This window comes from Desmodus rotundus, chromosome X (genome assembly GCF_022682495.2).
Source record: "Desmodus rotundus isolate HL8 chromosome X, HLdesRot8A.1, whole genome shotgun sequence".
NCBI classification, from domain to species: domain Eukaryota; kingdom Metazoa; phylum Chordata; class Mammalia; order Chiroptera; family Phyllostomidae; genus Desmodus; species Desmodus rotundus.
The window spans coordinates 51,144,303-51,171,311 of NC_071400.1; the positions used below are offsets into that span (position 1 = coordinate 51,144,303).

General features: G+C 41.4%; 1 protein-coding gene across 4 annotated transcripts in view; it reads right to left on the reverse strand.

Moving 5' to 3' along the window:
* AMOT (angiomotin) overlaps positions 1-27,009 on the reverse strand; it is a 72,884-nt gene that overhangs the window by 27,627 nt on the left and 18,248 nt on the right. For 3 of the 4 annotated variants that reach the window (XM_045198657.2, XM_045198658.2, XM_024564413.3), the window contains 4 exons: positions 12,251-12,740; positions 8,464-8,608; positions 7,515-7,607; positions 4,868-5,013 (listed from right to left, as the gene is read on the reverse strand). In XM_045198657.2, the coding sequence (XP_045054592.2) occupies positions 4,868-5,013; positions 7,515-7,607; positions 8,464-8,608; positions 12,251-12,740 (874 nt within the window). The remainder of the gene's footprint in view (positions 1-4,867; positions 5,014-7,514; positions 7,608-8,463; positions 8,609-12,250; positions 12,741-27,009) is intronic. The other variant, XM_071220247.1, reaches the window with a different exon arrangement.

Consider the following 27,009-nt stretch of genomic DNA (forward strand, 5'->3'; position numbering starts at 1 on the left):
CCTTTAATGTTGAGAAACAAGGACACTAGTTATGGTAGTGTGTGGATAGGTATTATGGCAAAAAATTATGCATCTGTAAAACCAAAAAAAAAAAAAAAAAAGACAAATCAAATGAGTAGAAGATATCTTAGAAGTTATAAGAATATTAGCCATAGACTGTTAATGGTGGAAATGGAGTAAACAATTTTAGTTTGGACACTTGAGTAAAGTGGCAAAAGGGCTCTAGAAATGTACTGCCGCTAAGAGTTATCACTGTGATGCCTAAATCATCACCAGTCATTGTAGTTCATAAAATGTTAACACTTGGGCCCCAGCTGGCATAGCTCAGTGGGTTGGGCATCGTCTTGCAAACAAATCAAAAGGTTACTGGTTTGATTCCTGGTTGGGGCCCTATCTTTTCTCCTCCCTTCTCCCTCTCTAAAATAAAAAAAAAAAAAATGAAAATGAAAGAAAAGAAAAGAAAAAGACAGAAACAAAGAAACGAAGAAAAGGTTGACACTTGGGCCCCTTTTCTCTGAATTTCTGTGGTTGTCACTCTTGCCTAAAGCTAAAGAACGAGACTCACTTATCTTTCTGCCAGCCCTCCCACATTCCACTCTGTTCCTTCCTGTGCACTTTGCTCAGTATAAGCAGCCCACCCGCAGCATCTTCCCTCTTTGATCTTGCCAGGGCCTTTTTCCCACCATCCCTAAAACAATTACTCAAGTGGTGGCTCCGCTCTGGATCATAAGATAGAAGCCAGCCAAAAGCCTGGGCTGCCTTGAGTCTTGTGAGTGAATATGCCAGGCATCTGTCGAAACTCTCCAGTGAGGTCAAATTAGTGGGGGCAGGGGAAGGTCTTTTTGAATGGGAGAATACCATGGTTGCTGTAGGACACAAAGTTCTTTTGACTTGGAATTTAATGAGCCTCCACTTCAATAGGACCTACGTGTCCCGAAAGATAAGGGCAAGGATGGAAAGGCACCATTTGCCTCAGCTGGCTGCCTACAGCATAGACTGAAGATTGGTGGCAAGTCCTGGATCATAGTAACTCACAAAAAGAAAAGATCTGCTCTTAAGTTAGAGTGCTATCCCCTTCCCGGCAAGATGCCTCCCTCCATGTCAGCAGACCAGGGTCCATGAGAGAATCTGTGCTGAACTTTGAAGAGAAAGTTGTGATTGCAGGAGAAAGTTCTCTGTAAGCCTGAGGCACCATTTCAATTGTAGAGCTTAGAACACAGTGATAGAGTATCATGGGCAAGAGACTTAATAGGATTAGAAAAATGGAATGGATTTCAGGAAAAGCATCTATATTATGACTTTGTAGAGAGAAAGATAAATAAATGTGTGCATGGGTTCTCAAACCATTGAAGTAGTCATAATCTTTCCCTGACCATCTTTTTAAAACTTTTAAATTTTTAACATTTATTTGTTTATCAGAAAGAGGGGAGCGGGGAGAAAGAGAGGGAAACATCGATGTGAGAGAAACATGGATTGGTTGCCTTTCATATGTGCCCAAACCAGGGACCGAACCCTCAACCTAGGCATGTGCCTTGGCCGGGAATCAAACAGGCAACTTTATGCTTTGCAGGATGATGCCCCACCAACTGAGCCATACCAGTCAGGACTATCTTTTAAAATTAAGACATAACTGAAATATAACATTATATTAGTTTCAGGTGCACAATACAATGACTTGATATATATATTAATCTGAACATCTTGCCACAGTACATAATAGTTACTTGAGTTACCTTGTACTTAGTAGGCTAACAAAATATTCCCTGGATAAAAGGTTTACTCTAGGTAAATTCCCCTATTTCACATTTGCTAAGTAGACTAAACAGGTTTTCTTTGGAAGAAGTTGTGAGAAAAATTTATGCTGTCATTTATAAACCATAACCAAACTACTGGTTTACATGAGACATAGGCAGGGACCTGACATACCCCTCTGCCTTCAAACATGACTTTACTTGAGCCAACTCAAAGAGCAGGATACATTTTTCTATTCATAATGTCATTCTTGATTTAGAAATTTACTAATTTTGTTAAGGAATCGAAATAAAGACTCCTTACTACATTAGTTCTAGAGCTACCTATTCACCTTAAATACCTCCTTAATGTTCCATACTTAAAATTTTTACCCCAGGAAGAACAAGGCCTAATGGGGGCCGAGTCACAGCGGAAAAGCAAAACTTCAAAGAACTAATACCAACTTTGAGCAAACCTTGCTCTCATAAGCTGCTAAAACAAAAAGGGAAATAACAATCAGTGTATTTTCCCCAAGTCATGATTTCAAGCCTCTTTATAAGTTAGAGGTGATACGACTTCAGAGTCTTGAAGACATTACATGTCCTCTGTTTCTGGATTCTGTCAGGAAGAAGGCTATCAGCCTGCTCTACACACCAAATGTTGTACCACCTTTAACAACAGCAACTCATAATTTCCCAACAACTAGATTACATGAAAAAGTACAAATTGGCTGAGGACTAAAGAATAACAATTGATTAGCTTATTTGAGATATGTGGCCACTACATTCAATCCCAGGCCAACATTTAGTACTTCTTCTTAAAATTATAAATTATAAATTTATGTATTTGGGGACAGGGTCCTGGAAAACAACTAAAAATCTCTGGAACAAATGCCCAGAAAAGCCTTGAAGTTTGAAAGCAGAAATGTATTTCAGGCAACTGGTTCAGTGAGGGCTGCACAGTGGGAACTACAAATTAACATACTCTCTATACATGTATATTATTTTCATAATTAATAATCAGTTATCACTGAGCCCTCAGACAATGCACAACAACATGGTGGGAGAGTCTTTGTCCCCATTTTCTCCAACTAGTTGGGCACCCTTCCTGGAGGGGCAGAGCAAGGCTGTTTCGTATGCCTCAACCTCAGTACAGTTGTAAACTTTTCATAGTCTTGAAAAGGAGGGGCCCAATGGGTAAAGCAATTTTTTAAAATTAAAAGAAGCAAAGGTTACTAAATCTGAACAAGCACCCACGTTTTCTTTTTGGGAATGGAACCAAAGGATGATTCAGACAGGGAGACAGGCAGCAGAGTCTAGGGAATGAAGAGTCATGAGATTCCAGTTTTATTCCTGGCTCTACCCAAGACTTGCCATGTGACCAGCAGCAAGCTACTTCTTTTCAGCAGGTCTCCCAGTTTTCCCTTCTCTAAAAGAATACAGTCTTATTTTCATCCTATAATTTACTCTGTGATTTCCTTGCAGAAATGGGTTGGAAGGGAATATACGAGGTGTACCAAAAGGCTAAAGGGTGTGCTAAGCTCCCTAGACTTGGACACTAGGAATATATAAGTATTCCTCATTTACAATAAAGCATCTTAGTGATATTTCTGATGTAGACAAGTCATGAAGCAGGACATTAGCCTGATTTTACACAACTTGAAATTTAACAATTAAGCAATTCAAGTAAAAGGATATCATAGGTTAGATAGTAGTACCTACTAGAACAGTATAAACCCATAACCCAGCCCCAACAAGCATTTTAATACCCAAGAAAGGAAGTAAAGTATATCTGTAAGTCAGGATATCTCTAGGAACTAGAACCATTCTTACTGAGAGTGAGAGGAAACAGGCAATGAGCGAAGGTAAGAAAGATACCTCACATACAATAGCCAGAATGCTGAGGGCTTATTCACTAAACATTTTGGTCTCAAATTTATATAACTTTCAACTTGTTTTAATGGAGGCTTTTTCTCTTAAAACAATTCAAATTTTAGAATGGATAAGTCAGTAAGATATAAAATTTTCTTTACGAAGTTACACTTTAGCACCAATTTTTTTTTTTGCTGGAACACACGCATCCCATGAAGTGCAAAACATCTACTAGTCATCAGTACTCCAATACAATGACTGACATCCAGAATCAATTAATGACAAGCCAGTAGCAAAGCTCCCTATATTTCACAAACACAGCTTATTGTTGAAATTAAGTAACATTTATATCAAGACTAATCAGATACATATTAATCATATTTTTAGTAGTTTAGAGGCCCTTGCATTTGTCAAGGGAAGGCTCCAGCATTGCACACAAATAAGTGACAAATTCATCCCAGCACATACCTACATTCCAGAACCTAGCCAGTAAGAGCCAGGACCTATCTTTTGGCTTGCCATAAAATGTAAACTGTCCCTGGGTCCCATCCTGTCTGAGACCCGCCCCCCCGCCCCCAGGGTTGCTTTTATCCTAAAATCAATCTGCAAAGTGAGTCCAACAACAAGAGGAAGAGTCATCAAAATTCATTTTTCACCTGAAGGAACCAACACCCTCCTGAGCATGGGGAGACAAGGACCATTCTGATTTCAAGACCACTGGAGTACTTTATTTTATTTATTTATTTATTTATTTATTTATTTATTTATTTATTTAAAATTATTTTATTTTTGTTCAAGTACAGTTCCCTGCATTTACCCCCCACCACTAGAGTACTTTAAATTATATGAAATAATTTTCTAGCCCGTCCAATATAAAGTCCTGTAAGGGCAGGTGTGTGTCTGTGTGAGAGAGAGACAGAGAGAGACAGAGAGAGAGAGTGTGTATCAGAGGTCACAGGCTTAAGGCAGGGCTAGGTACAGAGTAAGAAGTTGGGGGGAGGTTGTTAACTTATTATATGAATGAGCAAATGGAAATTGCTCCTTCACTGTGGTGATTTTCTATTCTGGAGTAAAAGGAAGGAACTCGTGGAGAAAAAGAAATCAAAAGCCACACACATCAGCATAGGTATGCTGACAGGAAGTAGCAGATGGTACTTTTCTGGTGGGAGACTATGCAACTGCTAGTTCAACAAAATTGGGAGCCCTTGGTGCCCTTGATTTCCCAACTCTTCCACTGTCAGGCTATCTGAGGAAACAATACATACCTCTTCCTCAAGCTTTACCACCTTGGCCTGGGCATTGCTTAGGGCCTGGTCTCGGATTTCAATGTGCCGCCTTTGGTCCTCATTGGTAGAGCGGGCAGTGGCCAGCTCTGCTTCAAGCTTTTCCTTCTCCCGCTGGCTTTCCTTACCTATCAGGACATGAAATACCAACACTAGAATTCTGAATCTGGCTCAAAACCTTACCTGAGCATAACTGTCAAGCACATCCATTACTAAATATTCTTGTGTTCTAACACATAGCTAAATGAACCAGGAAACCAAGATCACTGGCTCTACCACTAACTTGTTTTATAAATTAACAATAGTCACTTAACAGCAGTTGTTGTGCAGAAGCAATGACAAAGTAGCTATAAAGACTGTTACAACAAGTATTTCACAAAGGAGAATAGACACACTCATCAGAAGAACAAGTAGGCTTCTCTAATCAATTTTATATCTTCAAATGGTCTTATATTGGCAAAAGAACAATTGAAGCACTCCCTCTCAATTCCCCCATTGTTTCCTCACAAAAGTATGTTAAATCAGTCTAAAAATTATATTTCATAAAATGCATAAAACCTCAAATCCCACCTTAACTCACAAACATTTTTTTAACTAAGATCAGTCCATAAGTGCATTGTATCTACAGATGACCATGACACATATAGTTATTCTCCGTGCTTTTCTAGGTCTCTCCCCTTCTAACTGGGACAGACCTTGTACCAGAAACTTGAATGAGCAGTTTTGATTCTCATTTGGAAGTAGAGTACTCCTCCTCTTGAGACCTTAATACTTGAGTTTGTAGGAGAAACTTTAATAGGGCAGCCTCACCTTCCTGCCCACTCTGACTTTACATATCTATTCAGGTGTAGCTTGGAAAAAATGATTATTTGTTGAATACTTATTTGTTGAACTTATCAGGTACTGTTACGAACTTAATCCTCAAAATGACCATATAAGGAAGATACTATTATTTTCTTCTCCACTTTGCGTACGAGAAAACAGACACTCAGAAGACTTGAGTAACTTGAAAAAGGTCCCACAGCTGGTAAAATAAGTAGTAGAGACCATACTTAAGGCCAAGCTCTTCTAAACTCTTTCTACTGTACGGTAATTTGAGCACACTCCTCAGGGAGGCTTTTAAAGAGGGCTTTCTTGGTTCCTGCCACAGTTACAACTGAAAGCAAAGTCCAGAGGCAAGAGAAATGAAAGGGCCACAATTCATGCCCTCTTCCATGCCTATATGGCAGAGCCCACTTTTCCCTTCTGGAACCATTTAACATATTTTCACTCCGCTGTTACTACAGTTTGATCTGCTACATTACCATATTTTATAAATTAGTAGCAGAGCTACTAGGACACCTGAAATAACCACTCCACATAGAGAGGGGTGTCGACTAACAGATCCAGCCCAAGAATCCATACACTTTTTGTTTTTTTGTTTTGTTTTGTTTTGTTTCATTTTGGCCTGGGAGGCTGCCACCCTTTCTACTAGTGAACTAGCTTCCAGGGTAACCGTGACACCAGAAAAACAACTTCACAACAATTTACACTAGGCACTGATGACACCAGAAAAACTACATTCCTTCCTCTAAGACATACTGACAAAGGAACAGGACGTTTAGGGAAATGAGAAAGAAAATGCCCCAGTTCTGAAGCCAGAGCACAATGGAGCAACCCTGAAAGGGAGGGCAATATTACAAGTGAAGATCAAACAAACTTGTAAAAGCTGATTGTAAGCTACATGGAATGACTTGAAAGGGCCATGTGTAGGCCCAGCAAAGATAGGGCATGACAAGTCCCACCAAGAACTACTCTATCCGGGAGCCATACTAGGGAGGCTGAGGGTAGAGGACACCTACTAAGGGCATCTGCACAAGGGGAGGTAGTTCATATTTCCTCTGAACTCACTGTCCCTATGGACTAAATCCACCGTGTAGTTTTTATTGTTTGTTTTATAGTGGCAATTGGAAAGAATGAAACATTGTCTAGCTGGGTGGAGTCTATTAAGAAATGATAAAGATGAATATTAATTCATTGTTCTGGTCTTAGGAGTATTTCCAGACAAAGGAGAAACAGTATCATAAAGAAGACATAGCTCTGCAATCCTCCATACCCTCCAACTCTGTAAACAGAGTCACTAGTTCAAGCCACAGCAGTGTTCTCCCTCTAGCTACCCTTGTAGTCCACCAAGGAGTAATGATATGATAATACAAGGCATTTTCACTAAGGGGTTCCAGGAGCAGGTTAGGTATGCAAACAGTAACCATCAGTCCTGGGTGCTAATCTCATCTGTACCAGAGCTAGCACACTGAGCCTTCAACAACAAATGTTGTCAACATTAAAGGACCCCATGGTCACTGAGGTCCTTTTTAGCTACCCATGACAAAAGCTAGGATTTCAAGAGACTTCTCTGGTTTAATAAAAAAGGAGCCATGTGGATGTGACTAGATGTTGTTGCAAGTAGCTTTCTTGGCCTAGAAAGTAAAGAACAAATTCTCCCAACTTCATGCCTGAACAGGAAAAAATATTCCCTACATGAATTTCACTCTGTCCTGGCTGTTCTATGCTAAATAGAACTGTGTAACCTTTCCCTGCACCTCACTCCCATCCACATACTAATGCCTGCTGCTAAAACTTTCAGACTTACTTTTTGCAAAGAGATGAGAGATGGTTTTTCTGGTATCCTCTGTCCCCTCATATTCCTTCTCTGCAAGCTGCTTGTTGGCAGTCTCCAGACGCTCTGTGGAGTTGAGACAATCAACAGAGCCCCATATACAAATTTCCATGCACATGCTGTTGGCCCTTTCAATATTGATCTTGGGCAAAACAAGCCTGCTTCTTCTTGTTACACAAAAATGGTTAACATAGACATGGGTTTGCAAATGTGGATCACCAAACAATACTAGGCCATGGCAAGGAAAGAAGAGTTGAGTACTTAACAGTTTCACTCCTTGCTAACAAAACCTAAGTGCAGAATTCTAAATTTCAACAAAAGTATCAATCTTGGAATATATATTTTTCATTCACCTGGAGAAAAACATCAAAGTTATTCATTATAAAATCTTTAAAATCATGTAATATCAAAGCTGCAAGGGGACCATAGGCAGCATCTAGTTCAGATCCCTTATTTCATAGATAAGATAACCTAAATTCAAAGATAAAAAAAATAATACCCCCAAGGTCAAGCAAGGTCAAGGTCATCAGTTTTCAAGGGGTTTGAAAGCGTTATTTTTCAACATTTTCAATCTTATTATGTTAAGGTAAAAATACAAGGAGGGAGTCCTAGAAACAATGGAAGATAAGACCAGCCTCCGTAAAACCTAGAAAGTAAGAGAGGAAGCACTGATTATTGGGGTGAACCAGGTGGGTCCAGAAGTCCTAGGCTGGGTATCATCTGATTAACACATCAGCTCTTCCCACTTTGATTAAGCAAACTTGGAGCCAAGCACCATTGTAGTCACAAAAATCTGCCCTGGTCTGTGCCCTCTAATTTACTAATCGTACTAGTAGGCTGAAAAAACCTAAGAGCTTCAATGTATGCTCCATAGCCCTTCCCTTCACCATCTTGGCTTATGATTCAGAAGTTTTTCCCTCACCTCTCAGGTCCCTGTTGAAGTCATGCATTCTCCGAATCTCCCCCTCAAGCTTGTTTCTCATGGCTTTCTCCAGGGCTTCTCTTTTGGAGGATGACTTTACAAGATTCTCATATGCCTCTGAGACACGCTGGATTTCTGTTTCCACCTGAAAAAAAAAAAAAGACCAAGACAGTGTGGATGGTTTGAGAAATGGAAAAAATGGTCTGAAAACACATGCAAATCCTTAATGACAGCTTCGCCAAGGGCTTTTTAGATGGCCAGGAGGCAGAACACTGATAAGAAAAGTTTCCCAGAAGGATTTCAAAATTCAACCTTAAGCTCAGTAATTATCTCATTGGGTCAGGACAGTTCCTCAGGTTAAAAACAAATACAGTTTCTGCCTTCAGAGAAGCTGGTAGGAGAGAATAAATTTCATAACTATAGTTATAAATGATTTTCATATCTGAGTAAGAATTGTTTAATTTTTAAAATAATGATGTATATAGTATATAATTAGTGTTATCCTAGAGCACTTAAAGGGCTTTCAGATTTATTTCAATGTACCCTGATAAGCTGTCTTCACAAGAATGCCTCTCCCCATTTTAGCAGAGAGAAGAGTTACATTGCCTTTCCCAATATGAAGTTAGTGGCAGAAGCAAACTGTAGAAACTGCAAGCTTCAGACTCATACTGTAGTTCAGTTCAATTTAAAAAATATTTACCAAGGGCCAAATATTTAGAAAAAATCTTTAAGGCACTGTGGGTGTGTAAATATGAGTGAGAACATTATCGTTACCCTCAAGGATCTTTTGAGCTAATCAAGTAAAAGAATACAGGGAAAGAGACATTATTAAGAAAAGTAGGCGTAGTCCTATAAAGTGCATGGGAGGAAGAGGTTATTTCTGGTTGGAGGTGAAGGGAGAGGAGGACAATTTCAGGGAGGAGATGGCATTTAGAATCAGATCCTAAAAGCTGCGTCAAGTTTCAGTGAGCAGAGGTGAGGGGAAGGGTATTTTATTCTGAATTTGTGAATGCATTCCCAGAATGACCAGTACTCCTATTTTTCTGGACACTGTAGGGTACACAGAGGGAAGCTGATGAGATCTGGCTGCACAGATAGACTGGAGTCGGATCATAAAAGGGCTTTAATGCCAGGCATTTGGACTTTACTCCGTAGTCGGTGGGAAACCAGCACAGATTTTTGAACAGAAATGCATGTCTTTTATGACGCTCCTGAAAATCTCGTAAATGGAAAAAAAACACCCACAAAAAATCAAAGGAAAAAAAAAGGTTTTGCCCTGAATCAGCCCAAAACAAGAAGGAACTAAGAAATTAGACTTCAAAGTCTTTCTGGAACCAGTAGTTTCATTGCACATATAATAACCATAGAGATATTTGCATACAATTTGTATAAGACAAAGAAACCCCATGGTCTACTAAGCAACTTTCAGATTAAATTAGATTCTTGCAAACACTGTACATTCCCTCTCAGTTTTCCACTCTCTTCCTTAACAAAGCTCAGGGTGTTTTATGGGGAGAAATGTCAGGCCCCCAATGGAAGACCTGAGGAAAGGTGGGGTTACCAAACAACTCAGATTCTAGCTGCCCCTGCTCAAAATTATGCCTGATGTAGGACTGCCTGCAAACAAATGAAGCTTAAACCACAGAAAAGAGCAGACTTGAGAGTGTTCTTCTCCTTGACTATGGCACCAAGATAGCAGCACAGGAGGGGAAAACTGGTGAATGGCATTTAGCGACATGATCTGCAAGGCTTGAGCCTGATAAAGCTTCTGCGTGAAATTCAAGTGCTGAGTAGAGAAAACAAACATTTCCATTTGAAAGAGCAGCTTGGTGTTGGTCTGCTCTGGGCAGCCTTTAGAACACAAGGCTTTCCAGTTCCCCACAGAATGCCACACCTGGAAGGCCGTCCCTCTACTCACATTGTTCAGAGTACTATTTCAAGATCTTGTACCAATCTTTTCCCTACCTGCCTGTGTAGATACTGTACCCTCCAAAAGGCAAGTTCTACATCTGTCAACAGAACCTTCCAGGAAAAGAAGTCACAGAAGGGAATATCCACTAGTTTGCTCAGCATGATGGTCAGGGCAGAGGAGAGGGAGGGTGGTGGTTAATTTCCAGACTTATTCCATCTACTTACTTATATCACTCATAAACCTTGGGCCTCCTTATCTGTTCTAGCTCCATCTAGTATCTACTTCATTCGCCCCACTTTCCTTCCCTCTTCTACCTCACCTGTGCCTCTCATCCACTGCAATACTGGGTTGGCCTTCACTTACCCCAACACTCAAGGTGTTCTAATTACACTCGGTTGAGGCATCTTCCCCCACACTTAGGAGCAAACAACGTAAATCCTAGTCTGCTCCTCTTCCTGTCACCCTTCCTCCCCCTCAACAAAATTCACCTGAGATCCTCTGGTGAAGAGAGCCTATAGACAATCTGGGTCCATCCTTCAGTTATTGCATCAAAGATGTGGCTGGGGTCACCCTGAATAGAGAGTTTGGGGAAGGGTATCAACTGTTAAACCTAATCAGCCAAACTGCGCCAGTCTGCCACTAATATGTGAATATGATCCATTTAGTGAACCAGTGTGATGAGGGTGATGGGTGGTAGAGTTAAATGAGTGAAGGGAGAAAATTTTCAATTGAGAGAAAAGCCATTGAGAAAGTTCTCATTTAACCCCAATAACCCCCATCCTTATTTGGAAACATTGGGGGTAAGTGGTTTTACTACATAAATGTACTTAGCTTATGGTAAGTCCTCCTCTCTCCTTTAGGACCCAGATTTGGTGTTTACAAATTTTCACCTTCATTCAAACCCCTGAAATTTCCACTTGTGGGTATCTCCTAAGGACAGAGTTGCTGAACAATATCAGGCAACCTTCTCTCCCTTCCCTGCCCTCCCCTCCCTGAACAGTTCACATTGTCTTTGTCAGGAGATCAAACCACGTGGGCTCTACAATGACAGAAGCTACAAAGAGGCTGCCAAAGGCATAACCTTATTCACCAACAGCCCCTGGAAGCGAAGAGCTAAGGTTCCTAGCTTATGGCACTCAAGACCTAAAAACCCAGCTGCAAGAGACAGGAGGGGCCCAGGAAAAAATGTGAACTGGGGACATACATTCCTGTTTCTACTTCCTCAGCCTAGGGCTGTCACCTGTCACCCAGCTGTGGTGCTAAGCCCCTCCTCACCCCATATACACCAGAGAAAGAGAGCAGATGTTGAATTTAAACTGAAGGGAAGGACCAAAGCAAAAAGGAGGATAAGGAAGGAAGTGTTAAAAAACAGTTACCATGGGAACTCCCACTTGGAAAAGTGCTCTAAGTCCTTTGCAGAAAGAGGCAGGGCAGGATCTAACTTCAGTGGTGAGATATGTCTAGGAACTATGGTTTTATATTTACAATTCAAATTCAGTGTTTGGGAAATACAATCAAGACAAAAGTCTTTATGCTGGTATGTCCTTCCTCTACACATATCACCAGTGTTCTCGACCTTATGAATATGTTTCTTTACATACTAGAATTCTAAATCAATTAAGTTTACTTAAGGCTATGATGCCTGGGAAAACTGTACAAATATGTTTTTTCCTCCACATAAATGTAAAATGTTACTTCTCCCAGAAAGAAGGGCAGAGACATATTCCAAAACTTGATCCATATCTAATTTTCAGATATAAGAACCCTGAAGACCTGCCCGTAATCTGCAGGCACACAGATGGAGATTTTTACATCGATATTAAACATGTAAGATTTAAAGGAGACTCTAACACCCCAACATGGGGAGGGTCTCACCTTCTGAAGTCTTGCCACCTTCTCATAGCATCCTTCCAACTCCTGACGCAAGTTCCGGTTCTCATCTGAGAGGATCTCAACCATCTGCTGGGCTCTGGAAACAATGGCAAAAGGGTCGGCTGGCATTGGCTGATAAGAAGCAGAAGACTGCTGAGCCCTAGGCATAGCTGAATAGGCTTCTGCTGGCTGCTGCTGGTGATGGTGGTGGTGGTGTTGCTGTTGCTGCTGCTGCTGCTGACTCAGCCCTGGCTGGGTGAGACGGTAATGATCACCCTGGTGAGCCTGATTAGGAAGGAAATGTTGCTGTGGCTTAGGTAGGTGAGCTGAGTGGTCCCCTTGGTTTGAGACCAATGGATGTTGGGCAGGAGATAATCTAGTGGATGGTGGAGACTGCAGCAAGGGCAAGGAACCCCCAGACGTGAGGGAAGAAGTAGGGCTGTGAGGCTGAGAATTCCTGGCTGACAGCGGCAATGAGATGTCCTGTGTTGGCCTGTAAAACATGGAGGGCATGTTAAGGTTAAGCTATCTCTGAAGGTACTGGGAGAGAAAGGCACAAGAAAGTGAGATGAAAAGGCTTCCAGTACCCCCAGGACACCTGCAACATGAAGAGTGGGCAGTGTTAGACTAGGACTATGGGATCTCTGCCAAAACCTCTTATAGTCCTTTCCAAGCTTGACCTTCTGTGACTGCCTGACAGACAAGGATGTCATCCCATGGAGGACTGAACCAGATGATCTTCAAAGGCTGCTTTGTGAAAATCAGAGTGATGTATGCCTATGCACTTGGTGCTCAAGTTGAGGGATTTTCAATGAGTCTTCTACAAGGAATTTTTTTTCACCTCATTTTAAAGTAAAACTTTTCTGACATTCTACGTGTGTTTTGGTACACGTAAAGAGTCAAATTTAGAAAATGTGTTCCACTTTCCCAGAAGAAAATAGCAAAAAGTAGTCAAAATCACCCACCTATCTTGCTATCTGCAACACTCTTTGATAATAAACATTTCCACAAAAAATTACTTGAGGATATGTAGATTCTTATTAGAGATACCAAATAATTGTTATTGATTACAGTTATTAATGGTTGGCTGATGCCTACTAGTAGTAATAATACCATGGCTTGGAGAGGATTATATGCAACATTATTATACAATTTTGATGTACTGAATAACGAAACATAAGAACTGGAGAGGCCTCGATGAAATGATTTAGGCCGACTGTCATTGGACAGGGGAGAAACAGAGGTCCAGAAAAGGTAAACGATCTGTCAAATATTACAGTGAGTTAGTGGTAGTGCCAGAGTAGAACCCTTGTTTCCCAATTCCCATTTCCAGGGTCTATCCACTACAATAATATATTGATTTCCACACATTGATGTTCAGATTGCCAGCCTACTGCTTATAGAAAGTTCCAGAAAAAGAACTTCGGTACATTGTTTAATGTAGTTCTCCCATTTTTATACCTAACACCAGACTACTAGCCATTAAGAGAAATAATCAGAGTATGTGAATAGATCCCTTCCACCATCACCACTACCAGGAAGAATATCTGTCAATATACACTAAAGACAAAAACCTTATACACCCCACCCCAAGCATGCCCAGTGAACCTCATACACTCCCACGTCCTGTGGATGCTTGTACTACAGTTGATATACGTCCATCTAGGGAAGACAGATGGCTAAGGGTATGGAATTTGGATCCCAACAGAGTTTAGAGATCTTTTCTACTGCTAACTAGCTATGTAACATCGCTCAAGTTATTTTATTTGCAAGAGCCTATTTCATTCCTGAGGTTGCAAATGAATTACAAAAATACTGTTCTCTTCTCATTTTGGAGCTGAACAGGAATTACAAAGAGTCTCTTATCTACCTCTCAGTGAGATTGGTTGACACTGTTAGTGATTTTACTTGTGGGATATCCATTTAATCTTTACACTAAATTGCAAAATTCATGACGAAACCAGGACAAGTCACCAGGAGCAATTAACTTTTAACTGATATTCCAGATGCTAAAGCACATCCCTGCCATACATATTCCAGTTATCATTATTGGTAATTTAAAAATTCCCTACAAAAGATTCTATTAGGAATTTTTATAGCTACAAAATCATTCCAAACACTTGCTCATGGATACCCAATTACCTGGATGTTCAACAGAGCCCTCAAACCTGCTCAAGCCCTAGATTCTGTCTCTTAGCCCCATGAATGCCTGTGGTGTATCCACATTTTTTAAATTTCATACATCACTATAAACAATTACTGAGTTTTAAAGAGGGCATGAGAACTATTTGTGGATAGAAAAATTTACATGGTTCTCATGATTACAACTGGAAAGTTACTACCTTTACATAACCTTTATCCAAGAGCTTAAGGTACTCAGAAAATCGAAAGCCTGGGAGCTGTTTGCAAACTTATTTGGGGAAGGGTCTTTCTCCATTTTCCATACTGCGGATCCTTAGTTTCCTTAAAGGCAAAATTGACTATGTGTTCTTCCTCTTCAAGTAAAAGCTAATATTATATAATTCACTTTCAGAGGTGATTTTAGTTTTGGGGAAAGCCAGAAGTTGCAGGGCACCAAGTTGGGAGCTATACAGGGGCTGAGTCACCTCGGTGATTTGATGTTTCACCAAAGAACTCTGCACAAGACATAATGCTTGAGCAGGCACATTTTTGTGATGAAGCTAACAATCACCAGTTGCCCATAGCTGCGGCCTTCTGAATCTTCTGAATAGTTTCTGCAGGGGAATATCCAAGCTTAACACATAAGTTGATGCAGATTTGTTGCTCTACTCACTCAGTCATTTTGAATGCAATAGTCATACAGTACACACGCTCACTTAATAGCATCTACCAACCTCACTGACTAGTACAGTGAAGTTGTCATTGTTCACAAATGTCCATTCCAGTCCACTCTTCTTGGCTGCCAGGTTACATCATGTTACACAAACTGTTCTCCTTATGTTAACAATGGCTGGACTTTTTCTGGATGGAGATTCTCCCTAGAGGTAAATATAATGTCCTAGGATTTGTTGGGGCTTTTGAATATGTTGGGCAGAAAACAGGGGCTTACATTTCATGGTCTCCAATCTAGTTCTCAAAATCTAAAAATTTAAGGGAAAAATGACCATATTAACCTTCACCTTCTGTCGGGGAGCTTTAATGCAGCCCCCGTCTGCCATGGATGAAGAATAAGTCTACCAACACATGATCTGCTTGGGGAGGAGAGGTGGCCGATCTCTCAAAGGAGAAGGGCCTTTTCCTCTATGGGCTTTTATTAGGTTCATTCCCACAGGAATACAGATAAAGCTCATCAATCATTGTTAGGCAGTAAGGGTTAAACAATATGTGATTTACAGGGAACTTTGAGGGCTTATTCTGAGTTACAGCCAATTAGTTAGAGGGCCATAAAACTTTAGGCGCCAGACTCATCTCAGCTCTGGACCCTTATCTCTTAAACTGAGGGTACAAATTAAGTAGGTTTCACAGGAATGTATGTATTTTTGTTAGGCCTGATTCCCCAGGGAATCCGCCCCTCCCAGCACAGGACTGCCCTGCCCTCTGTTATCGCTTCAGGCTTAAGTCAGGCAAGGGAAGTAAGGCAGCCAAGAGATTAGGAGACTTCTTGCAGACAGAATGAGGACTCAGGCTATTTCAAAGCCGAGGGGCGAGGGTCCATCACCCCCTTTTTCCACAGCCCCCCAAGTCCTTCCCTGCGGGCCTCTTCTGTGACCAGAGCCTGTCTTAGGTTGATCCTCCCTTGAGGATTCTTACCCGTCATTGGCTAACTGACCAAGCTCAGGGCCAAGCAGGGTGAAGTGGGCAGAGGTGGCACACCTGCCAGGGAGATAAGCTTTGTCTCCTTAGTGGCTTATGGTCTCAACTCTGACTCAGCCTTAGCCATGGCGGGTTACAGCCTCTGAAACCAGGCAGGGCGGTTCCCAACAACCTTCATTGTCAGAATTTGAAAACCCAAGGCCTGGGAGATGTTCTCTTTTAAAGACTGAATGCCCAATTCGGAACTGGGCTTCCTCCCCGCCCTCTCCAGCTCCCCTGGGCCCCATCAGCAACCCAGGCCTCTACTTCAAACAAATGGACCACTGGTCTCCCTCCTGCCTGGATGCTGAACAGACCCTCCATGCACTGAACAGTTCACAGTCTCCTGGAGAAGACCACAAAGTCTATGAAAAGAGGTGTCCAGAGTCAAGTTCAGGACTGCAGGGGCCCTGGCCATGACTCTAGGCATTGCATAAGAGATAAGTGGAGACAAGGCAGCTACCACTCAGTTTCCCCAGGCTGGAAAAGGAAGCAGATTTCAGTGCACCATGGTGTTGGGAAAACCAGGAGAGTCCGTCCCTGGCAGGTTTGCAAACATCAAGCAAGGCTTGGGCAGTTGCAAAGGGAGAGAAAGCCCTTCAGTCAACAAACTCCATCTGGGCTTCAGCACCCGCCCACCACAAAAAAGCAGGACCATATTAACTCTTGTGAAGTTCCCACTGAGAGGAGAGGACTGAAAAATGGCAGGGGTAGGGGAGAGCTGGGCGGGTGTCAGAGGAAGCAAAAATACACTCAAGATTAAGTAATAAGAGTAACAGTAATAATAAAGGTGGTAGCTGGGTTAGCAGCAAACTCCCCAGCACAGCAGCATGAATTCCTGCCCACTGGCATATTAACCAGGAACAAGCTTCCAGCAGACAACAGAATCATATCTTCCCATGGAAGCCCTGACCTGCCTCCCTGCCCCTTTCCTCCCTGCATCTTGCCCCTTCCTAAGACAATGTGGGTCCCTAGTGCTCTGCAGAAAAGCGAAAAGAGCATATATGCAGGACTGAGGCCAATGGCCAAAATCAGCATCCCCCAGGAGCAGAGAGAACTCCCTCCCAGACACAGACAACTTACAGAGACACAAAGGGATAGCAAAGGTAAGTCCATTGTGTTGACATAGCACCTTCCACCCTGCTACCTCACTGACTAGAGGCCCCCACATCCCCAGCCATGCAATCACCCACCCTACACACACATACTACATACTCCTGGCCCACATGTGTACAAGCCCACACATGCACACTCTCACCAGAGCAGATGCCACCAACAGCCTGGAACCCAATTTATTCTCCCTACAGAAACAGGGCCTTTCCCAGGTTCTGTGATAGTAAGTATGTGAATCCTGGAGAGGGCCACTAATTTTTTATTGTTTCTCTTGCACAACCAGCTCTGCTCTGAACTGGAGAGTTAGGTCACCCTTAGATTCCACTAAACAAGGATTTCAAGAAACCTCAGATCTGGGCATGATTTCAACAACTGAAAGGAGGTGGCTGCTTTACAAACAGAAAATACTTGATTTTTAAAGGCAGTTGATAAATGTATAAGCCCCAAATATAGAACAGGCTCAGCAATTAAAAAGACAAAGATTTAGAAAATATTTAATTCTTCACATGGCTTGGACTTATTTCCTATCTGGAGATCTGTGCATTCAGGATATTTATTTTTTAAGTGGGGAGGAGGGCATACAGAAGATGAAGTAATAAAAATGTTGTTTATAACATTTTGTTCATTTTAGCAGCAATTCTCTAACATCTGACTGCACCTTGAAAGGCTAACAAAAATTTTTTTGAACAGCACTTTGTTCAAAGAGCTTGCTTTGCATCCATATCTGTAATTTGTGGATTAAGAACTAAGAATGTAGGCCCTGGTTGGTGTGGTGCAGTGGATTGAGCACTGGACTGAGAACCAAAGGGTCGCAAATTTGATTCCCAATCAGGGCACATGCCTGGGTTGCGGGCCAGATCCCCAGTGGGGGGGCATGCAAGAGGCAACCACATATTGATGTTTCTCTCCCTCTCTTTCTCTATCTCCCTTCCCTCTCTCCAAAAATAAATAAATAACATATTTTTAAAAATTAAAAATATTGACACTTCCAAAATATTTTCAGAGGAAGATGGCGGCGAGATAGGTGGGAGAGGAGTCCACTTCCCCTCGGCACCAGTGAAACACATAGGTGATCTGAGGAACACAGCGAAGAGCCAACGGTATTCCAGCATATATGAAGATCGGAGACCAAAGATAGAGGACATTGAAAGATCTAACGGTAAGAAGAGTGCTTAAGGACCATAAGGTCCCTGGGAACAGCGCAGGGACCAGGGCAGCTAAAAGCCCTAGCCCGGGCACAGGGTATGCTGCGGGATTTCTGGGAGAGAGCCAGGCTGGGCTGTGTGAGAGGCCAGCTGCTCGTTTGGACCAGGGGGGCTGGAATAGGAAGAATGTCTCAAAAAGAAAAAGAGAAAATAGAGGAACTCAGCGGCTAGAGAACTCATCGCAGCAGACACTGCCTCTGGCGCCTCTCCCCCCTCAGCCCCTGGACTGTGAACAGGGATAAGCATCCCCAGCTCTCACCTGAAGCCCAGCTGATGCTCACCCAGATTAGCGGACTGGGCACCCACACCTGAAACCTCGGGTGGGTGCACACCCGGATCAGTGGTGGGCTGCCACGCACACAGGCCCAAAGCCGTGGATCATCCAGGCAACCCGATCAACACCCTGGCAGCCTGCAGGGGACCAAACCTAAAACCACCGGTTCTGAAAAACTCCTACCTAGCCGCTGAGCAAAGAGCCCTGCAGGGCCTATTGGCTCTCTATGACAAAAGCAGAACGCCCAGCAGAGGGGAGCTGCAGGGATAGAGGAGAATGCATTCTCCAGAAAGACTTGACCCAGTAGAGGGGAGAACCACCCCATAGCAGCACCGAGAGCCCCTAGCATATAAGACAGCAAACAGCAGGAAGGTGGAGTATGAGTTGACCCCAATTGGTCCAACTAAAGGACAGCACAACTGGTGAACTAAAGGCATAGTGGGGAGCAGAAGGACCCTGAGAAACTGTATTGGAGGCTGAACAACAGCGAAGAGTGTGGCTCAGGAAGGGAGGAAATGAAACCAATCCTTCCAACCACCCACCAACCATTTCACAGACAGGAAGACCAGCAGAACTAACCTGACCGATTTAAAGCAAGCAGAAGACTTTTCTTTTTTCCCCCCTCCTTTCCCCCTGAATTCCTTCTTCCTTTCTGTCCTTCTTTCTTTTTTTATTCCTTCTTCCTTCCATCCTTTACCTTTCTTATTCCTTCTTCCTGCCTTCTTTTGTTTATTCTTTTGTTTTAATTTTTGTAAAAATTCCTTCTTCTTATCTTTCCTTTGATCTTTTTTACTCCTTCTTCCTTCCTCCTTCCTTCCTTCCTTCCATTCCTTTTCTATTTCCTTTATCCCTCCTTCCCATCTCCTTTTTTTTTTTCCTTCTTTCTATTTTTCCGACAGGTGAGACAATAAAACCTGGAGCACTGAAAACATCAGAGTTAGACCTTGTTAGACCCATAAAAGTCAGCTCCATACCAGTGAGCACAGGAGATTAAGGAGACTGTACCACTGAATCCCACTGACATTCTAACATAGAAGTTCATACCATGAACCCAGGGAGTAAGAACACATCAATTTACGAAGCAGAGGCTAACAAGAAGAGTCTCACAAACAATGCAAAGACAAAGAAACAATCCCAAAATGAAAGGAAAGGAAGAAGCCTCAGAGAGAATGCTAAATGAAAAAGAGGTAAGTCAACTATCAGATACTGAGTTCGAAGCAATGGTTACCAGGAAGCTCACCGAGCTCACAGAGAACAACCAGAAACTACAGGGAAACTACAATGACTCACTGCAAACTATAAAAACATGAAAAAGGAAATAGAAACTATCAACAAGGGCCTAGAGGAAATGAAGAATACAATTTCTGAACTGAAGAACACAGTAGAAGGAATGAAAAGCAGACTTGATGAAGCAGAGGATCAGATCAGCGAGCTGGAGGACAAAGTAGAAAAAAACACCCAAAAAGAGCAAGAAAAGGAAAACAGGCTCAGAAAGAATGAAGAGGGGTAAAGGGAAATGCAGGACAACATGAAATGTAACAATATCCGTATAGTAGGAATACCAGAAGGAGAAGAAGAAGAGCAAGGGATAGAAAACCTGTTTGAAAAAGTAATGATGGAAAATTTCCCTAATCTGAGGAGAGAAAAAGTCACCCAAATCCAGGAAACACAGAGAGTCCCAAGAAAGAGGAACCCAAAGAGGCCCACTGCAAGACACATCATAATTAAAATGGCAAATTTCCAAGACAAAGGGAGGATCTTAAAGGCAGCAAGGGAGAAACAGGATGGAACACACAAGGGAGCCCCAATAAGGTTAGCAACTGACTTCTCAATGGAAATGCTCCAAGCCAGAAGAGAATGGCAAAAAATATTCCAAGTAATGAGAACCAGAGGCCTGCAACCAAGAATAATTTACCCAGCAAGGCTCTCAATCAACATAGAAGGCCAAATAAAGAGTTTCCCAGACAAAAGAAGTCTAAAAGGATACACCTCCAATAAACCAGCTCTGCAAGAGATGCTAAAGGGACGGCTTTAAGGAAAGGAAGGAAAAGAGAAAGAGAGAGGAACACAGGTAGGAAAAAATGTCAATCAATAACTATCTGTCGATAATAACCTTAAACGTAAATGGATTAAATGCTCCAATCAAAAGACATAGAATAGCTGAATGGATAAGAAAACATGACCCACACATATGCTGCCTACAAGAGACCCATCTCAGGACAAAAGACCTAAACAGACTGAACGTGACAGGCTATAAACAAATTTTCCAAACAAACGGACATGAAAAAAAAGCAGGGGTAGCAATACTCATATCAGACAAAATGGACTTCAAAAGAAGGGCCATAAAGAGAGACCCAAAAGGTCACTTCATAATACTCAAAGAAGAATCTACCAAGAAGACAAAAGCATAGTAAATATATATGCACTCAGCATAGGAGCACTCAAATACATAAAGAAAATCTTGGAGGACTTCAAGAAACATATTGGCAGCAACACAATTATACCAGGGAAATTGAACACCCCAATGAAAAAGAATGGATAGGTCTTCCAAACAAAATATCAAGAAGGATATTGTGTCACTTAACAATAACCTAGATGAAATGGACCTACCTGATACATAGAGAGCTTTTCATCCCAAAGAAGCAAAATACACATTCTTTTCAGGTGTACATGGAACACGTTCAAAGATAGACCACATCATAGGACACAATGTAAGCCTCAACAAATTCAAGAAAAGTGAAATCGTATCAAGCATTTTCTCTAACCACATGGGACTGAAAGTAGAAACCAACCCCAATGGAAAAAACCCCAAAACACTCAACATCATGGAAACTGAATAGCATGCTATTAAACAATGAATGGGTCAAGAACAGATTAGGGAAGAAATCAAAAACTTTCTGGAAACAAATGAAAATGAACTCACAAGAACGCAAAACCTATGGGACACAGCAAAGGCAGTCCTGAGAGGGAAGTTCATAGCAATACAGGCCTACCTTAAAAAGATAGAAACATTTCGAGTAAACAACATAACCCTACACCCACAAGAACGTGAGGGACAACAACAAAGACAGCCCAGAGCAAGTAGAAGGACGGAAATAACCCAGATCAGAGCAGAGTTAAATGACATAGAGACTAAAAGCACAATTCTAAGGATCAATGAATCCAGGAGCTGGTTCTTTGAAAAGATAAACAAAATCGACAAGCCTTTAAATAGGCTCATCAAGACAAAAAGAGAGAGGATCAAAATAAACACAATTAGAAATAAAAGAGGAGAGATTACAACAGATACCACAGTAATACAAAGGATTGTAAGAAATTACTATGAAGATCTGTATGCCAAGAAATTTGAAAACCTAGGTGAAATGGACACATTTCTAGAAAAATATAATATTCCAAAACTGAATGAAGAAGAAGCAGAAAACCTGAAAAAACCAATAACAGCATACAAAATTGAAGCAGTATCAAAAAACTCCCAAAACACAAAAGCCCTGGACCAGATGGTTTCACAGGAGAATTCTACAAAGCATTTAAGGAAGAGCTAATACCTGTCCTTCACACACTATTTGAAAAAATCCAAACTGATGGCCCAAACTCTGTTTATGAAGCCAGCATCATTCTAATCCCAAAACCAGATAAAGACACAACGAAGAAAGAAAACTTCAGACTAATATCGCTGATGAACATAGACGCTAAAATTCTCAACAAAATATTGGCAAACCGCATCCAGCAGTACATGGAAAGATCACACACCATGACCAAGTGGGATTCATCCCAGGGATGCAAGGATGGTATAATATTCGCAAATCAATAAACATAATACATCACATCAACAACAGCAAAGACAAAAATCACATGATCATATCAGTAGATACTGAAAAAGCAATTAATAAGATACAGCACCCATTTCTGATAAAAACACTCAGCAAAGTGGGAATAAAGGGAGCATTCCTCAACACAATAAAGGCCATATATGAGAGACCTACAGCCAACATCACACTCAATGGACAAAAACTTAGAGCTTTCCCACTAAGATAAGGAACAAGACAAGGATGCCCTCTCTCACCACTCCTATTCAACATACTATTGGAAGTCCTAGCCACAGCAATCAGACAAAAAAAGGAATAAAAGGCATCCAAATTGGAAAGGAGCAAATGAAACTGTCACTGTTAGCAGATGACATGATAGTGTACATAGAAAATCCCATAGACTCCACCAAAAAACTACTAGACCTAGTAAATGAATTTGGCAAAACAGCTGGATACAAAGTCAATACTCAGAAATCAAAGCCATTCCTGTATACAAACAACGAAACTTCAGAAACAGAAATCAGGGAAAAAAATCCCATTTGATATAGCAACAAGAAAAATAAAGTACCTAGGAATAAACCTAACCAAGGTGGTAGAAGAGCTGTCCTCAGAAAACTGCACAACACTGAAGAAAGAAATTAAGGAAGACACAAACAAATGGAAGCATTTACCATGTTCATGGATTAGAAGAATTAACATCATCAAAATGGCCATACTACCCAAAGCAATGTATAGATTCAATGCAATCCCTATTAGAGTACCCATGTCACATTTCACAGATATGGAACAAACTTTTCAGAAATTCAGATGGAACCATAAACCACCCCAAATAGCTGCAGCAATATTGAGAAAGAAGAACAAAGCAGGAGGGATCACAATACCTGATATCAAACTCTATTACAAGGCCACTGTAATCAAAACAGCCTGGTACTGGCATAAAAACAAGCACATAGACCAATGGATCAGAACAGAGAGCCCAGAAATAAACTCAAGTCTATACGGTCAATTAATATTTGACAAAGGAGGGAGGAGCATAAAATGGAGCAAAAACAGCCTCTTCAACAGATGGTGTTGGGAGATCTGGACAGCTACGTGGAAAAAAATGAAACTCGATCACCAACTTACCCCACACACAAAAATAAACTCAAAGTGGGTAAAAGACTTAAATATAAGTCGCAGCACCATAAAAGTCCTAGAGGAAAACATTGGCAGGAAAATCTCAGACATTCCACGCAGCAACATCCTCACAGACACATCCCCTAAAGCAAGGGACATAAAGGAAAGAGAACCAACAGTATGGGGAAACATGTTTTCCAATAACACCTCAGACAAGGGCCTGATCTCCAAAATACATGAAGAACTCACTCAACTGCATGCCAGGAAGACAAACAACCCAATTAAAATGGGCAAAGGACTTGAACAGACACTTCTCCAAGGAAGACATACAGAGGGCCCAGAGACATATGAAAAGATGCTCAGCATCACTAGCCATCACAAAGACGCAAATGAAAACCACAATGAGGTACCATCTCACACCAGGCAGAGTGGCCAACATAAACAAATCCACAAACAAATGTTGGAGAAGATGCGGAGAAAAGGGAACCCTAGTATATTGTTGGTGGGAATGCAGACTGGTGAGGCCACTGTGGAAAACAGTATGGAATTTCCTCAGAAAACTAAAAATGGAACTACCCTTTGACCCAGCAATTCTGCTGCTGGGACTATACCCTAAGTACCCTGAAACACCAATCCAAAAGAATCTATGCACCCCAATGTTCATAGCAGCACAATTTACAATAGCCAAGTACTGGAAGCAACCTAAGTGCCCATCTGCAAATGAGTGGATCCAAAAACTATGGTATATTTACACAATGGCATTCTATGCAGCAGAGAGAAAGAAGGAGCTTATACCCTTTGGAACAGCTTGGATGGAACTGGAGAGCATTATGCTAAGTGAAATAAGCCAGGCAGTGAGGGACAAATACCATATGATCTCACCTTTAACTGGAACGTAATCAACAGAAGAAAAAAGCAAACAAAATATAAGCAGAGACATTGAAGTTAAGAACAATCTAACAATGGTCGGTGGGGGTGGGGAGGGGACAGTGAGGAGAGGGGATTACACGTGCTACTATAAAGGACACACGGACAAAATCAAGGGGGAGGGTGGAGGTGGGGGATGGAGGTGGGTTCAGCTGGGGTGGGGTGGAGGGATGGGGAGAAAAGTCCTACAACTGTAATTGAATAACAATAAAAAATATTTAAAATATCAAAATTAAAAATATTAAAAACAGAACTAAGAATTTAGTTTTCTAATTATTTGTTGCTGGCAGCAGTTACTTGGAAAGGTATTCACAAACTGTTAAAGGAAATAAGGAGCACAAATGTATCACCACTTAAAAGTGTACACTTCTGGAATGCAATTCAACTATGTCCCCGTACCAGTCATTTGTCAATAGGTGCCACTCCCTCATCCCATGCCCTGCAAATATTTTATTGCCTGAATTTGTCTGATGTAGACCCAAACTTCACACAGAGCATGTTTTAAATTTGAATATTCATCAAGCCTATCAAGCACCCTGTTCCTCTCCCACAGAGAAGTAGAAAAACCTTTAGATCAAAGCTGTGTATCAAAATACTGCTCAAAAGAGAGTAATCAGCATGGGCTCTACTGAGTTTTGGGATAGAAAAATAGAGCCACAAATAATGTAAGAGGGAAGAGAAAATACAATATCTTCCTGTAAAATAGATGCAGCTAAATTTCTCTGGTGGTTTAATCAGTATGGGAAGGAAAAAAATATCCCTTTTTGGGTTCCTTATTATTTATTTAGGCAGATCAAAAGACTTTTCCATCTAGCTTTAAACACTCTGGGAGCCATTTCAGATCATGAACTATACTGGTGAATGAGTTCTGAAAATAGCTTTCCTGGTAAGGGGGGCCATGTGCTGAGTGGGGCTTTGGATTCTGCTCCACTCCCCAGACAGCACACTCCCCTCCCACAAGGCAACAGCCATCAGCCCATCCACATACAGTAGGTAGGGAGTTCCACAGACTCTTCCATACTAATGGGAAGAACAAAACAAAAACCCCAGCTTCACTGACATTTTGCTGGCTTGGACGGGTTTCCACTAAGCTAAGCAATCCAATTGACCAACCCCTCCCTGGGTCTTCCGTTTCATTGGGCAGATGGGAACTGGGTTCTTGCTCTCATTTAAACTGGAGTCACCCTGTCCATTACCCCATTTCCTGTTCCAAGACACTGTTATCAGAACTTAGGCTCCTTCTCTTTAAAGCTGCACAGAGAAGGTTGAAAAAGGGTTAGGAAATGAACCTGACTTAAGGAAAAAAATATCCTAAACTGGAAAAGCTAGGGGTGGAGCCCAAAGTGAATTGCCTGTAGCTAAAAAATTGGATCTGGAAGGAGAAAATGATGAAATACCAGGAAATGCAGAGGCATGCTCTTACCTGACCTCTACTCCACCCCCGTGACTGCCTTGTCTCCTGAGTCACCCTGTGAAGAACTTCAAGCCAAGAGGCTTTTCCCCAAAGGAATGAGAAGGAGACAGGAGGCAAAGAGACATCCAAGAGATAACAAGTCTAGTCTAGGAGTCCCTTATGGAAAAGGCCACCCTAGGTCCAGGCACTTCAAATCTCATGGCCACCCATAATCACCAATGGTAACAGGGCAGGAATACCACATGACTTCCATCTTTGTTGTCCATGGTTGAAACCATCCCTCTTTCCCATATACTAATATACTACCAATCACAGACATGGTCCCAATAGTAACAATAGGAACAATTAAAATAATGGAATCTAAGGTCTGGTTGATACAGTTGGCCCTTAAATAAATCAGAAGTATACACAGGTAGGCAAAAGTAGGTTTACAGTTGTAATACAAATAAATAATACAATAATTAATAAACAATAATATCAGAACAAACTCCATCTTTCCCACACACAACTATAAGCCTACTTCTGCCCACTCCTATATTTAAGAAGAAATAAATATATGGAACAGTATAATACCCCTGAACTAACAGCAAGTGGTACAGAAGTCATGGGTGTATTTTGCCTTCTATATTTGAGCATTCGACCAAAATTTCTATATAATATGATGTAAATTTAAATTAGGTATCTAAAAACATAATAGGCAACTAACAAAGTCCCTACAAAAGAAAGATGAAACAATCCTTTTAGTTTCTGAGACTTCATAAACTAAAAGGAAGTACAAGACAAGTTACATTCTGAACCTACACATGTATAGTTTCCCCACAGTAACATCTGGGTGCTTGTTTAGTGCTTAAAAGAATCACAGTAATTCTGCAGAAAGATGTGTTCACAAAAAATATGTGATGAGAGCTTTGCTGAGGCAAATAAGTAGAAGTGACAGGATATTCCAGACAAATTAAAGCTCAGGATATTTGCTTCTGCTCCTAAAGGAAGGGCTTAATAACTTACAAGACGGAACATTGTCCCTTCTTTCAATATCCTAAGAGATGGAACAGCAAACAGCTGCTGAAATCATCCACTAGGCAGTTGAGGCCATA